Below are 16,585 nucleotides of genomic sequence, written 5' to 3'. Positions count from 1 at the left end.
TTCCCCTAAATTACTGATGTAGCTCAACATTTAAGACTTAACTTTTTAAAGTCATCTAGTAACTCTGGAAACACAACAAGTAGACAATACTTAGAAAGATCCACTGAAGGATGGTGGGGGGGGCGGGGAACAAACTTGTTGAGCTGGTGCAAAGGAAGTACTACACAGCTTTGAAAGGAAAGAAAACTACTTTTGTATGAATGTTACTGACTTACTTGAAAATAAAAATTCTCACCTGCAGAAATCTATTTACAATTATGAGAAATGCAATCAAATTTTCTATGAAAAAAATTCAGAGATACTCTGACCAGACACAGCATGTTTGTATGATGTTTAACGAACATTAATTGCAGTGGGAAATTTTTGGTAACTAAATATTCATAAATATAAAAATAGGAGTGTACCTGTACCTCTGCAACATATTTTGGAACCTTAAGTTCAGTCTCAGTATTATACGTTGTTTCTGACAATTTACAGAATTACATACCCAAAAAAAAAAAAATGAGTTTTAGAAGAGGGAGTGCTAGTTCACAAATATGAAAACATGCCTAACCCCAACACAAAGAACAATGTTTTTTTATATTTGCAGCTGAATTCTATTAATATCAGGGAAATATGCATTTAAACACATAAAAAAATGGTACAGAAAGTTTTTTAAGCTACATCTGTGATCATAAAATCATTTTTTAATATAGTGTATGTATCAGTGTACTCTATGTATTTCAGATTAATAAATTTCTGTTTACAACTTAATTGCAATGTTGGCATATATTACAAAAACTAGAATGTACTTTTGAGACTGATGAATTCCTGCATTTGCCATTGCATTTTCTTCTGTTAACCCCAATAACCTTTTAAGTATACAAGAAAGTACTTAACTAAAATTATACATTCAAAAAGCTAAAAATTCAAAAAGCTAAAAATATGCTACTGTAACTTGCTGTTGACACATTCAAATTGCATAACATTGCATATAACACTACATTAAAAAATGATGAAACAAAACTAACCAGACAACATAAACACACATTTAAAGATTTTCCTACTAGCATTAAACCAACTAAAAACCCAACAACCATACATTCTTAAGTGAAGCTTCCCTTCACTGCTAAATAAAGATGAATCCCACAATCAGAATCTCAACAATAAAGCCACTAGTATTTATACACACATTTTTATAAAACTGTTTTAGAAATTTATACTTTCGTAAAAGTATAACGGATGTGTTAGGAGCACTTTTTAAATAAAGTTATTTTATCTAGGAAGTATGGCTGTTTGTATAATGAAGAGTAGGGACAAGTAAATGCAAAGTTTAATCTATTTTGTTAATACTCTCTAGAAAACTTAGAGCACACTATAATCTAAATATTTCTTGGGGGGGGGGGCGGAGAGGAGGAGAACACAACACTACAGTCCGTAAATAATTATTAATCTGCTTTGCTGCAAGAATCTGAGTGTTGGTTCTTTATATCAGGCCCACAACCTACATGCTACTGAGCCCTGAAGTACTCACTTTTCAAAAATTACACATACATTAAAAAAGGGTGCATAAATCATGCCTTTACTAAAAAGAAATCAGCATTCCCTCATATGTCTGTACATGCCAGATCAAAACAGTAAAGAAAATTCCTCCTTAAATCTAGACGAAACTTACACTACTTAACTATAAAATGCTGCAGCCTCCAGCATGGCAGGATCAAAAAACTATATCTATACAAGTATATTTGCAAGATGCTTTGTTCAAAGCTCACGTGCTTGCCTGTTACACAGCTCAAAACATCCCATTTCACTTCCTGCAAATGTACAAAATTTAACACTTCTCAGGAATTTATCATTGGTAATAATTATTAGTCTTTCAATCACAACCTGCTTCCTCCATGAAGAGGTTGGCTTCTATAGGCTGCAGACTAATATGTTAAAAATATAAAGAGATTATTCTGGATTTATTTCTGATATCAATAGTGGTTTTCTAATTTAATAAAGTAGTTCATTTATCCACAAGGAAACAAACATAACTTAAGCATTTTGTTTTGATTTTGCTGTAGCAGACAAGGGCAAGAAAAAAAATATTTACCTTTGTCTTTTAGGGACTGAATGTTCAACTTCTATGAGTTTACCATGCAGTTCCACTTTACCTGAAAATAAAAACAAAATTAGGGGAAAGTGTTTTTAAATGTGTTTGAAGGACTCTCTCATTGCCCCCCTCTTCTCAAATTGAATATGTGGTGTTTTAAAACAGCACAGGAAATTAAAAGTGCAACACATTCGCTTATTTATTAATAACTGGTGTAACAACAGTATAGTGGCAAATTGCAACCACAAGCCAAGAGACTTCACTTTTAATACGTCCTTTAGCACAATAATTGGCCGAAAGGGTAAGTGAAAGACGCTGTTTTAAAAGGTACCTCTACGTGTATTTGACCCATTTTCTCGAAGTGATCTGTAATACAGATACAAATTTCGCTGGGATGAGCTGATCAAAGCCCTGGAGCTCAAAGAGAGAAGACACTGGGAATGCTTCAGGGTTGTGTGAAAACGCTTGTGTCTCCCCTACTTGCCTATTCTGGGCACCCCTCCCTCCCTCGGCTACCTCCAACGCGTCCCACAGGGCGACAGGCCTCGATTTAAACTTCATGGCATTTTCTGGAGAAGGGATGGATGAAAAGACAGGATTTTAGAGGGGGCCTCAAAGCCCCAGGAGCTTCCCCTCCTCAAGCCTCTGCAAACCGAGTTAAGCAGGCTACATTGCCTTTTTCACAAAAACAGGATGTAGAGACAGAGAGGCGGCCTGGCTGCTGCAAGTGACGGGGGGTGCGGGAGAGGCAGGCAAAGGGAAAGCGAAATAAATAATCCCGAAGGAATGCAGCCCTCCAGCGCCGAGCCCTGCCAGCTCCTCACCCCGGGGTGGGGGCCTTTACTCTCCCGAGTTTGGGTTACTCTCCAGTGCTGCAGGGAAGGCTGGAGCATGCGTCGGCTCCGTGCAACACCCCGCGTGGGGCCGGGAGCTTCGCCAGCCAACTCCTTCCAAGTGCACCCAGAAGGCGGCTTCTGCCAAGCCCGCAGCCCGGCTGCCGGGGCGACACGCTGGGCAGGGAGCGCCTATGGGTGCGCGCTGTGTGCACAGAGCAGGGCTCGCCCGCCGCCCCTGCGCACTATGCCGGAAGAAGGGCTGTTTCCCCTCCGCACCCTAACCTTGGCGTGGCCCCCCGAAACCATTGCACGGCACGGCCTCCCCTTGCTGCTAAGTCCCCCGCGTCCCCGGGCGCTCGCAGGGAAGCCAGGATTGTCCGTCGGGGCGGGGGAAGGACTATGGGAGCCCCGGCGTGGTAGGTGTCTGGGCCCAGGCTGGTGCCTCTGCCCCGGCCTCTTGGAAGCGATGGGGGGGGAAACGCCGCCTTGGCCACCTCCCGCGCCGCCAGAGCCAGCCTAGCGCACCCCGGCCCCCTCCTATGGCCCCCCGGCTGCAATGCAAGCCCCGAGCTGCGGAGGCCAGAAAGCAGCGGGATGTCACACCCCGGCGTGCCCGCTACCTGCCGCCGTGCCCGGGGACCGCAGCCCCCCCCCCAGCTCCTGCCTTGCAGCCCCCAGCGCACCCACCTCGCCCCCACCCCCCTGGCAAGGCAGGGACAGATTGCGGGGTCTCCCCGGCGTGGAAGCGGCGAGATAAGGGGGGTTCTGTGGGTGAGGGAAGAGGAGCTGCCGGGGGGCAATGAGACGGGGGGGGGGGGGTTCCTGAAGAGACTCACCTGAAAGTGCCTCGATGGCCTTCATAGCCCAGTTATCATCGGGGCAGTCGACGAACGCGTATCCCGTCTTCACCAGAAACTGGCCCGTGAAGGGGATCTTGGACTCCTTAAAGAGACTTTCCAGGTCCAGCGGGCTCACGCTCTCGCCGAGGTTGCCGATGTACAGCTTGTTCATGGTCTTGCTCGTTTAAAAAAAAAACACCCACAATCCACACACGCGCAACAAATTACAGCCCGGGCTTGCAAAAATAAGGTGAGGAGGGGAGGGGGGGGAGAAAATAAAATGCGATGGAGGAGAGCGAGCGAGAGAGAGCGAGGTGGAAAAAAAATCAGATCTGCAGCCTGAGTCCCTCCCACCCTCCCTTGCTTGCTCTCTCCCGGGGTAAAAAAAAAAAAACTGTCTCCAAATCGGAATCCGGAGTGAATGCTGCGTGAGCCGGGCGCGGAGGGGAGGCCAGGGGGAAACACCCAGCGTGGGGACTAGGATGGCGGGCTGAGAAAGGAGGAGGAGGGGGAGATAAACTACTTTTTTTGTCTTGCCCCCAAGCCCGTTTGGCAACGGCGACAGCAGGCGGGCTACGAAAATGTCACACTACGTGCATGGAGGCGCCGCCTCTCAATTAAAAAAAAAAACCAAGAGGGGGGGAGGAAGAAAATTACTTGAATATTCCGGCTTTTTGAATGAGCCACGTGTTCAAACTACAAATCAACTTCTCACGTGAGGAATCCCAGCTCCTCAATTAGATAGCGGCCGTAGCTCGGCGGCTCTCACACACACACACTCACCGGAGGAGGCGGAGAGATTGGGTGAGGGACAGGCCGGGGGAGGAGGCAGAGGCGGGCTGCGCACAGCACACAGGGACAAGTTGAAGAGGGCTGGGGACTAGAAAGAGGGAGATCGGGAGTTTGATGGGCGCTGGCCCCGAGCGCGTGTTCCCTCTCAGCCCCTGTTCCAGGCTGCGGCCGGCGGCTCGGCCCTTCCCCCGAGCACACGCCCACTCGCAAATAACGCCCGGCCTCGCTTTGCTGCGGCCAACTCTGTCTCTTCGGCGAGCAGCGAGCGAGCACAAACAGCTGCGGGAGGAGAAGACGCACGCTCTCTCGGGGCGGGGGCAATCGCCGAGGGGATTCCAGGAAGGAGGGAAACATGCCATTATAATGCCCACGCCCCCCACCCTTCCCCCGTGATGCGAAGCCACCAGTATTATTCTTAGGGGTCGTTCGTGCAAACTCTGCTCTCCCTGCAAGCTGGCTCGAGCCCTTGGCGAGGGTGACTCACCAGCGAGGAGGGGAGGGGTACTTAGGAAAACTGCGGGGGTAATATTCTTATTAGCACTTCCCTGAGCGATCTCTCCATGCGCAGCACCTTTGCCTGCGATTTCATGTTTGGTGGCTTTCTGGTTTCTTGTTTGCAATTGGCTGAGCGCTGGGGAAAGACAAGGGACTGAATGAGGGAGGGGAGCGGGAAGGGGGAAATGAGGGTCTTTCCAGCCTAGAAGGAGCCCCCCATCTGGTAATGTTTCTGGTGGGTTGATTAGTATGAGTTGCAATGTATGTGGAATGGAGCTGTACGGAGAAGAGGACAAAGGGGTGGGACGCAGGACAGTTGGAAAATGATTAAGAAGTGGGAGAGTCCAGAGTGAGAATAACATGCTCTTCTCCTTTCTACTAAAAGGAAAAAAATGTGTCCTCCTTTCTTTTAATCTAGTTAATGGTGGATCTGATCTTAGAAAATGTGAAGACTGGCCAACCAGCGTTACCCTCCGATTTTGCGATATCCCCCTCCCCCTTTTGGTTTAAAGAACCATTCATAATTTTCAACATTTGTAAAGAGTACAATGGTGGGCTTGTGGAAGGGAGGGGTTTGGGTATGTGGAGCCTTTCCAGTGCAAACAAAATGTTGCCTGAAGATGAAGAAAGGATATGGAAATGAAAGCCAGCACTGTATTTAATATAGCAAAATAGTAGGTTTTGTTTAATAATTCAATGCACTTTAGTTGAAGGTTTCATTTATTCCATGGTAGATTTTAATAGGCATTCCATGGAAAATAGTTCAATGTGTGTATTAGTTAACAGTGAATGAAAATATACATGAGCTGTATTTTATATGGAAATATTCATAAACAGAAATATCTTGGTTTTATACTTCATGTCTACAAACTAAGTAAATATATGTAACTTAATTTAACCTGAAAATATGTTGTTGATGAATGTTGACAATTTTTTTGTTGTTTGTACTTTGGACACCACAGTCAGTATGTATTACTAGACATTAATTTACAAAAGGCACAGCAAAGATAGTTATTGAAGAGTTAGCATAGAGTGGAATAATTAAATGTGGCATTTTTTAAAATGGGAATATTAATGTGAAAAACACATGTGGATTGTTACATTCAGTAACTTTCAAGGAATAATTTGTCATAAGCTAGTATGCATAATTTTACTAGTGCTTATCAAGAAAGTAGTCTGTATAATTTTAATCAATGTTTAATGTTAATTTTATGACTTTTACTTGTAGTTGATAAAAGGAATTTGTGTGTGCCACTCTTTTAGATTTTAAACAATTTCCATTTTGTAGAAAATGGACAAATAGTTCATTAGTGTAGCTAATCTTCATGCAACAGTACCAGTTTACAGCACTATGCTCTGGAAGAGACATTTTTCTTAAATGAGCTTGTATTTTATTATATTATCTTGTATAGTCTGATTAAAAACAGATGCATTTTAGGAGTTTTTTAAATTATCTGTTAATCAAAACTATACAGTAGTTAGCGTTCTCTAAAATTGGCTAGTTTTCTTTATAACTTGGATTTGTACTGAATTTATCATTCATCACCATGTGCTCTTTTCTACATGTGTGGTCTAAAAATCACAGTGCAAATATTTTCTCTTTACACTGTTAAAATGTAGTATCTGTACATTTTATTTAATTTTCTAACTTGCTAATCTGTTTTGCTGCCCACTTTTTTTTTTTTAAAGTCAGAGGTGGAAATGTGTCTGTCTATACACACTAGTTGTCCAACAACTGATAAATATTTAATTGTCTAATGTTAGGAGGGGGAGCCTGCATATTAACATCAGCCACATGTACTGAAAATATATTTTTATAACAAAGGGCAAAAACTGCTTAACGTGTTTATACAGAACTATATTGTATTGTTTTATTTGTAATACAAAGAAGTGAATTGGCTAGTGTTTTTAAAATTAAATCCTAAACATTAACATAAATCATTGTTTGTGCTATTAGATAAATGGGACTCTTCTGATTACCATACACAAATTTAATTTAGCACCCTAAAATTTAATTGACCATATTTTGACAGAACTCATAATTTGATGTGTTATTTATTAAGCCCAAATTAAATATTGTATGATTTTCGTAGTTAACTATACATTTAGCAAATCTGTTATGCTAAAAATGTTTGGATCTAGTTTTACCAAATTCAAAGCATTTGAGCTGTTAATTTTCATGTTTTTAAAGTATGTACAGAAAAATGTAAGTTACTGAATTTTATCGCATATGGGGAAACTGAACAAGACTAACGTTTAATTGGTACAATTGCCTTTCAAAACAATATTTTATTAGGAAAATGAAAGGTAAAAGTATCTGTACTAAACTTTTATCACTTGCAGAAAGTGTAATCATTTATCTAAAGAGTCCCCTCCCTCAATGACAAAACACGTGCTACCTTTTATAGATATCAAGAAAACAAGTCTGTTGGGGAAATTATTTTCCTCATAATACTAGTACCCACAATAGATTTATATGAAGCAATAGCATTTGCCATGAGATGTGGATTTTTTTAACACTTTTCTGTCACTGGGTGGTGTTAATTTTTTTAAGATACAGGTGTGTATGTATTCTGTAGATAATTATAGATCATTGTTTAATCTTTTATTTTAAAAGAAACACTGAGGACTATATTGAGCTCTGTTATAAAAAATAGAAATGATATTGGAGAAAGGTATTTCAAGGGCCTGCAAATGATCTAGTAAACTCTTAACTGTTTAGACAGAGTTCAATTTACATTAGGTAAATGTTAGAATATAAGATTATATCTGGCATCCATAATCGTGTGAAGAATAGGTTATGTGCTTGTTTTAGGAATATAACAGTGTCTTATATAATGCAACAAGTTGAAAGGTCATTGAAGGGGATTCGGGTTTTTTTTCATTAGGCCCCAAATAAGGAAACATAGGTGCATAGAATTTTAGGGAGAGGGGGAAGAAGACTGTACTGACTCTAAACCACAATTAGCAAGTGTTAGAAATATAATTCAATGGGTCAGCATTCTGGTGCCTTCTCATTCTTCCCTCCCCCTTCTGAACACCTCCACCCTTTTCAAGGCCCTGCCTTGTCTTTGCCTCAACTAAAGCTTCCTACAGCTTGCAGAGAGCTTTAATTGGCTTGAACATGGATGCATAACTGAGTCGTGCATGAAGCTAACACCCTAGACGAAGAGGACACCCCCAAAGGCAGTTGAAGAGGGGAGGGGAATCTCTCACTGCCTGCCGCAGCACCACATTATTTCACACGGAAACAGACGAATCGAGCTGCAGAAGACATATATGCTATATATAAATATTAACCTTATTGTTACGATCCAATTAATTATAAGGACAACGGATTGGATCGTGCAGAAGTTCTTTGCCAGCTGGAAACTGCCCGCCTCCAGCTACAAAAGCCAGTTGAGCAAACTCAGCACGTAGTAGAGCAAAGGCGCAAGGTTGCAGTTTAGCAACAAGCGCAGGGCGCCTGGGAGGGAGCAGCCGTAGTAATCGTAGTAAGCAGGGCATTGAGCTCACAGCGATGACTCTGAGGCTGTGAGCGAGCGCTGCATCCTATTGGCTAAGAGCTGCACCTACCAGCTTTCCCAGCCTCGTTTGTGCTGGGGCCACTGGCTGCCTGATTTGTTTGCGCTTCTCCCCATTCATTGGCCTCTTGCGCGCATTCCCTGCAGCTGTAGGGGTTGTGGCGCGAAAACAGTCCCCTTTCCTGTCTTGAGTGTTTTTTGTTTCTTTCCTCTGATTGTTCCGTTGGGCCCCTTAAAAAAAAAAAAAAAAAGGAAACAAAGTGTTACTGGGTAGGATGCAGCGACACAATGTGTAGATCTCCCTGCGATTCGTTCACCCTCATGTCTGATGGAGGGTTCGGCTGGGGCTGGGGGCTTTGTAAACGTGTAAGTTTGTACCACGCTGCAACACAAAGCAGTGACGCTTCTCGCCGTTGTCGTGTGCCTCTCTTTTACATTTTGACTGCGTTAGCCGTTAAGATAGTATTTAAAATACTTTTAAAATGCCTAATGCTAATATTCAAACGCTTCTAATGGAACCGGTATCTTTCCCCAGTTTCCATAGCTAAATGTTAAAATACTTTAAAAAAATCCGAAAGAGACTAACAGCACAGTACATAATTATTTTTAGTGGATACAATACTTTTATAAAACCTTTTTCTTTTTTTTTTTTTTTTTTTTTGTTAGTTTGAAACAGTTACAGGATAGGTAAGGTTGCTGCAGTTTTATGGCTGAACAGCTAGTTCTAGGATGGAGGATGCAGCCTAATTTTGTAAAATTTTGCAAAAAATTGTCTGGTGTTAAGATAAAAACAAATCCAGCTAGAAAACAAATGACAGAAGTCTCTTCAAGATGGGCAGCAGAGAGACTGAAAAAGTGCACTCAACAAAATGCTGCAGTTGATGTTATCATTCCATTACATAACAGTCCAATATCTGATCAATATTGCTAGTACTTGCATTCCAAAATCATCAAGCATATAAGCATACACAAGCTTTTTCCCAGTTTTAACTGGAATAATCACACTGGTCACATTACCTGTCATACTGATTTGTGTTGCTAGTAAGACTGAATGAAAACCTCCAGTGAGAGCTAAATGATGTATTTTATACTAGTATAAATAGCTATTTAAAAACATGTAAGAAAATTACCTAAATTAAATAAATATGAAATCCAGATAAATAGTAGAAACTGGTCATATCTTACGTAGTGAACTGGGATGAAATACATTGTAATACTTTCTTGGTGTTAACTATTAGCAAAGTTACAACAGTATTGAAATTCTTTAGACTATTTACAGAAGTACATTTATGTAGTTAACTATTTTATTGAAGTTTTAATCTTGAATCCATAACAATAAGTGAATGAACAAAACCAGTACTGTGCTCTATTTACTAATAACGAGGTAGATAATTTTCAATTATCTCAAGCTTTAGTGATTAGGGTAAAATAATTATAACAAAGAAATCTGTTTATATTTTTCACTGAATAAAAATATATGGAGATTAACTCCTGTGGATTGATATACCAAAAAGTTAAGTTATTTTTCTCTTTATTTGTAATGCTAAGAAGAACTGTTGAAGAGTGTAAAGACAATTTAATATAATGGTAGAAACAAAATAAATATTTCAATATCATCTGAAAGAAATAATTGCAATGTAGTCATAGTGCAATATATTTTGATGGAAAATTAAATAACTTGCTCTTACATTTCATGGAAGAATATTTTTATACAGCAACTGGTTTCCTCTATTTACTAATTTAGACATTCCCAAAATAGATCTTGTAAAATGAAAACCTCATTATATTTGTGTGTTTACATAAGATAAATGTAGCCTAATCATACAACATTGTTTACATGTAAATATACATGTAGATATGCACACAAGATTAATTTGCATGGCACAAATGGATTTCAAGTTTGAGTTTCAAAATTACTTTAAAATGTTTAGTGTGTTAATATTTAACATTTTGTAGGTAATTTATAGATACTACATAGGAGGGAAGATAGTGATTGTATTGAAAATATATCTCTGAAACTATAAACCTCATGTAACACACATCTATTAAAAAACCAGGAAAATGCAAAGATATATTTGATCAAGTGACAATAATAATAGTTTATATGGCTTCCTCTCTATAATAAAGGGTATTTGAACCCTTTATAAGAAATCAAGAAATTAAGTATCTATTTCACAGACAATAAAAATGATTGTCCTAATTTAAATATTTTTTTTCATTTGGGAGAAGTCAAAGTATGTTTCTTATTTGTTACTCATTTGATCTGTTGCCAAGGGAAAAAATGTATTAACTAATGAAATAAAATGGGACAGCAACCCAAGCATGAAATCCCACTGGAGAGAACAATGGGAAGCTGCTCTGCACTATCATATTAATAAAGCAAAACACATTCTGATGTTTTCAGCTATCCTTCAGCATCAGAGGTACCTGATGAACATAGCCCTTATATTGTTCAATATCCATAGCTTATAGGAAGGGAGCCTTACATTTATTTTTTTAATACTGCTTTATGATTGAATCTTGGTCTGTTCTTTCTGTCTAAACAACCAACAGCTATAGATTAAATTTCTTTTGGTAAGATTTTCAAAATGTAGCTCATGATTTGTGGGAAAAATTTGATGTAGTGCCAGTCTTTGACAAAACTCCAGAAGACTTACACCTGTAATAGTACTCTGTTCTGGGATGTCAACAAAAGAAATGTTAAACTTACTAATGTTGGGAAGTTTTCTAGGATTTACAGTACTAATAAAATGTTTTAAATTAGTCCTATGTCTTATAAGTAACTGATCTGTAGACTGAGATAGAGAAGAGTATTTCAGTTAATTAATATTTAGTTTAGATTTTGTTTCTCTCTTTTACCAGTTGTATTTCATTGGACTGAACTGTAAACATTTCCAGGAAATAATAACAAAATAGTTCTTTACAAGATAAAATTAGTTACTTATGATTTTACACCTTAAAGATTTGATCAATAACTTTTAAAAAATGCATTAGGGTTTCATTACTTCCTGCTTTTTATTTTTCTCAAAATCATAAAGTAATTTAAATTGCAATCCAATTGTGTTGCTCTTCAATTCTTACCACAATTTAGCAGAAGAGCTGAAATTATACATAATAGGATATGTGGTAATCTAAATACACTAGAAAAACTGAGTTGCAATATTATTGGTTCCTCCTGAAGACAGCAATGCTTATATACCCTTAGTAATTTTTTGTCACTTCACTGTTCTTTGCCTAGTTATAAACAAATTGTCCTCAGTTGTCTGTTTTTCATGTAACCTATATCATAACTATTTCCTCAGTAACTGGTTAGCTTTTTTGGTTGCTATTTAAAATATGTTAAGAAAATCCAGCTACAAATGATGTAGACATATAACCACTGTAAACATAAAATAATTTGCACAATAATATATAATGAAACTACATAGACCATCCTTTTTACTCAGTTATGGAACTGAAAGTGTTAAGTAGTCAGAATAAATTTATTTATGTTTCCAGATGTTCAGAAACTTCATCTGGTCCAACCAAGTAACTAAGACTTCTACAAAGATTTTTTTTTCATTAGACTGATAACCAATGTTTCAACAATATAATTCTTTGTCACTGAAGGAAAAAGTCCCATAATCAAAAAGTGTCCTGTATCATCATAATTACATGTATTTCCACAAATTATAACTTAATATGGTAAGGGAAAATACTGCTACTCCTGAACTTATTAATTTTGATTTCAAAACCTCTAATTTACATCCAAGTTGTGTTGTCTTAAAGGCTGTTTTAAAATGTCTAATCTAAGAGATGAAACCTATGTTCTAAAGTATAAGTAATGAAACAGCTTACCCATGTGTCTTTCATATTTAAAGACTCCTGTGAACTAAAGTTGGAACTGTGAGCAACAATAAAATACAGAGAAAAACTAAACTATTTTTAGACAAGGCTAGAAGTTTAATACTGTATTCATTGTATTTTGTTATTGCATGGTGAACTTGTATGGGGTTTGTGATTCACACTTTTAAAAATAAGGTCACTGAAGGCACATTAAAAGTAATATAATAGGGGTCACAGAGGCCAGGGGGGAAATCAGTTTTGTTGCATCAGACCTGTTACAAAACTTCAACCTATATGTAAACATTCAGTGACCATTTTTTATGTGTGGCAGTTTAAATGCAGAATAGTGTCTACATTATTTGATGTAACTTAACAATGCTAAAACAACTTAATTTTTACAAAGTCATACTAATACTTCAGTTTATTTTTATTCTTTGTTTTTGTCTTAAAGCAAGACCTTGAATGATGCTGTTGAAACATTGGATATTACTCATTTTAACATTCAATAATAGCATCAAGAAGGTTCAGAAAATCTGTTTTTATATCACTCTTTTGTAGAGGCATAGCTGTTTCGATTGAAATGTTAAATAATAGTCAAAGCTAAAATCAAAATGAGCTAAAATCATAAGATCATGGGCAAACTAAGATCTTGATCTTTTTTCAAAATAGGAAATTAAAATGTTGACTTCTGTACTAATGTAAGTTAAATGCAAAATAACATCATTTAATACAGTGTTAAAGTTGCCTAATTTAAACTATAAATCAGATAACTGAGGTTAGAGTTCACAGGGTTTTGTGAAGGTAACCCAAGTGCATATCCTTCTAAGATTTAAAATATCAAAATACATTCATTAAGCTACATAGTTAAGAAAAAACAGGTACAGAAAACACTACATTTAATAACATGATCAAATTAAGTTAGTTCTTTGAGTTCGTTCATATCCTGATCTTGTAAGTTTTAATTCTGAGTTCTTAATGTTGTGTTAAATCTTTTGAGTATGTATAGTCTGTTTTATATAAATATATTTCTCTAGAGAGTTGGGAATTTTTTGGTCATGTTGAGTTTTTGTGTTTTTGTTTTGCTGAGGGAAAGTAGTGGGGCTGAGAGTGGTAACTAAAAATAGTAGGAATAGGACAAAAGTGTTAACTGATAAGAGAAAGCAGCCTCAAATAAGTCAGAGGCCAACAGGTGCCTACTCAGTTCCTCACCAAAGAACATATTGACTAACTGAAGTTCTACTCTGTAGCTATTATTGTTCATTTTTAAATGCTCACTATTGAAAAAAGCACAAACACTATCTTTGTTTAAGTGCAAATTCTCAGAATTAGTGACATTGTCTTCCCTGTCCAGTAAGTAACTTTCAGATGTTCACAACTAACTTCTAGATTGTGGGTTTTGTTTTGTTTTTTTAATACAAACTTGTTCTGATGAAATGTGTTTTACCCATAAAAGCTCATGACCTAATAAATTTGTTAGTCTCTAAGGTGCCACAGGACTGCTTGTTCATGGATGTACTCCAGCAAGAACTAGTTAATTGTCAAGTATCAGATTTTAGCTATCTTAATTATTGGGGCTGAGAGGATACCATTTTTTAATTAGTGCCACTCCTTCCCTATATGTGCATATATATATACACACACACATACCTCCAACTTGTCATTTTTAAAGCAGAAAATAAGCATGAAAACGTTATCCTAAAATAATAACTTTCTCAAACTTTTGAGTGATTAAAAGAGATGGGAAGATTATAAATGAAACCACCATAAAAATTATCAAAGAGCATCTGGGTTTTCATCTTCTAAAAATAAAAATGGCAGCCTAACTTTTTTGTTACCCACAATGCAACACTGAATTAGTGTACACACATGCTCAATTTGGGTAAGTCATTCATGGTTTGTTGTGAGATGATAAAACAAGATAGGGCTTGCTTGCAATTTTGAAGTTGTGGGTCAAATGATGTTTAGCAGTGAATAGTCGTCTTACCAAATCACTAATCCAGAGTCTAAGGCTACATGTACATAGCTCAATATGCAACATTTTTTTAATCTACACTATTTTTTTTCCTTTTTTAGTACTACTGTTTTCCTTTGTTTTGGTTTTAGATTTTTATTAGAGTTTGAGAGGGGAGGTTACTAGATTGAGGTTTTTCTATTTCCCTCTTCTGTCTAGTTAAATGTTTGTTACATTAGAGTAAGTTATTTTACTAGTAGTATTTAATTTGACTTTTTACAGACATAATTCTATGAACATCCACCATTTCTGTTAAGCATTATTTCCTCCTTTTTTGCTGTGGGTTGTTTTTATAGACTTTTCGTTATTGCCCTCTTTAGTCATCATACATGTTGAGGATATAAAGCTTTCTTAGAACCAAAATATTACGCATTCTCTCATACTGTCAATGAAATAGAATAATGATATGATGTTGCTATGTGAGAGGAGGCATTTGTTGAAATTAAATATTGAGACACTGCACTTAAGATTTTCAAACTGATCTCTGCCTACTTTGCTATAGTTCTTTTTCCTTTGCAGTGTACCTGTAAAATTAGCTAAATGGTTTAAACATGGCCACAAATTAAGTTTTCTGAGTGGCCATCAGTTATGGTTATCACTGCAATCAGGTGACAGTTTAACATCTTTATTTTCCACAGCATACAGAAAAGAACTTTAATGCTTAGTTACCTATTAGTTTCAGTACAATTAAGTACTGACACATTTTCAGCTGGATACAACTGAAATTTGCATTAATATAAGAAAATTAATCTATTTTACCTTACTAAGCTGTCACTGGTCTTGTCTCTTTACTGTAAAAGAAAATAGTCTCACAAATATTTGTTTGCTTTATAATAAATGTCACAGTACTTTCTGACAAATTTCACCCATATTCTAGCAAATCTGTTGAATAGTGTTAAGAAATACACTAGCTAATACTGTGCAATGTGTTTGGCTGTACCAAAGGATAGTGGAAGGAAAAGGAAATAAATGCCTTTTAGACTGATGAGTATTAGAGGTATTTCACCTTGTATGCACCCCAACTCTGCATGCTGTAGGTAGGGTTGCCAGGTGTCCAGTTTTGAACCAGATAGTCCAGTATTTGAGCTTTCTGTTCGGGAAACAAATGGAGAAAATATAAATGTCCAGTATTTTCTAAATAATATGTAATGTCAATTGTGATGTAATGTCAAGTGTGTCCAGTATTTTTGTTGAAACCATCTGGCAACCCTATCTGAGATAGAACTGTCCTTTGGAAAACTTTAGAACAAATCATTTTAGCCTGTATTCTGTTTTACAGTAAGTGCAAAGTTACTGCTTTTATTTTTTTTCTACTAGTCAGAGACCTACACTGTTGCTATGGGTGACAGATGGCCACATATACACCATTTTATCTATAAAACTATAGCTGTCAGTTTCATACTGTGGAATCTACAGAATGGAGGTTGGATAGGAATCAGTTATTTAACCCAATAGAGTTAATGACAGTCACATGCTCATAAAACAAGTTCCTCCTATTTATCAATCTAGCACGTAACTTAAGGGCAGTGGTGGAATACATTTCCCTTAAAGAACATATATTGGACTTCTAATCTAAATCCAGTTGTGTAAATGGTGCATTTATGATGATGATACAGTGCACAAAATTAACTGGGAGGCTTTTTTGTTTGTTTTTTTTTAACTTAAGAGCTGACTCTTTTCTGCCTCTGCTTTTAAAATACAACTGTATTCTGGTATCTCTTAATTGTTAGACTTCTAGCTTTGGGAAACAAGAAAGTCACTTTCTTCTGCTGCTCATCTGCTGGTGTGAGGGGTGGGAAAGGCAGAGTTAAATTATGCAAAACTGTGGGCATCTAACAATGTAATCATTTTTATTGGAAAGGCACCAAAACCCAGGAGGGAAACATGCAGAGGGTAGAAGCTAGAACTAGCACTAGTTACTAGTAAAATGAGATTGACACCACTATCAGAGAGAGACAAAGTTTCCAGAAAGTTTACATTCCAAAATCTTGTTTCCCCTCCCCCTCACCCCCCAAAAAAATCCTTTTTGTAACTGAAATATCATGTTCAGTTTAATCACAAAGGCAAATGTTTGGTTGAAAATGGGAGATTGTTAAATGGGGAGTTGTTCTACTGGAGCCCAAAAACATTTTTTTTGTTTATATTCATAACAAATGTGATCTTATAACTTCAAAACCTGCTTGTTTAAA

The 16,585-nt window shown here is 37.6% G+C and overlaps 1 protein-coding gene across 1 annotated transcript in view; it reads right to left on the bottom strand.

Moving 5' to 3' along the window:
• Window positions 1-4,868, bottom strand: part of IGF2BP3 (insulin like growth factor 2 mRNA binding protein 3) — a 179,633-nt gene extending 174,765 nt beyond the window's left edge. The window contains exons 1-3 of the mRNA XM_075922211.2: window positions 4,533-4,868; window positions 3,747-3,924; window positions 2,075-2,135 (exon numbers count right to left, since the gene is read on the bottom strand). Of these exons, the coding sequence (XP_075778326.1) occupies window positions 2,075-2,135; window positions 3,747-3,921 (236 nt within the window). The 5' untranslated portion in view covers window positions 3,922-3,924; window positions 4,533-4,868. The remainder of the gene's footprint in view (window positions 1-2,074; window positions 2,136-3,746; window positions 3,925-4,532) is intronic.
• Window positions 4,869-16,585: the final 11,717 nt, after the last annotated feature.

The sequence above is a fragment of the Pelodiscus sinensis genome, chromosome 2 (assembly GCF_052426305.1).
Source record: "Pelodiscus sinensis isolate ZL-2025 chromosome 2, ASM5242630v1, whole genome shotgun sequence".
Taxonomy (NCBI): domain Eukaryota; kingdom Metazoa; phylum Chordata; order Testudines; family Trionychidae; genus Pelodiscus; species Pelodiscus sinensis.
This window is presented reverse-complemented; position numbering and strand designations above follow the sequence as displayed.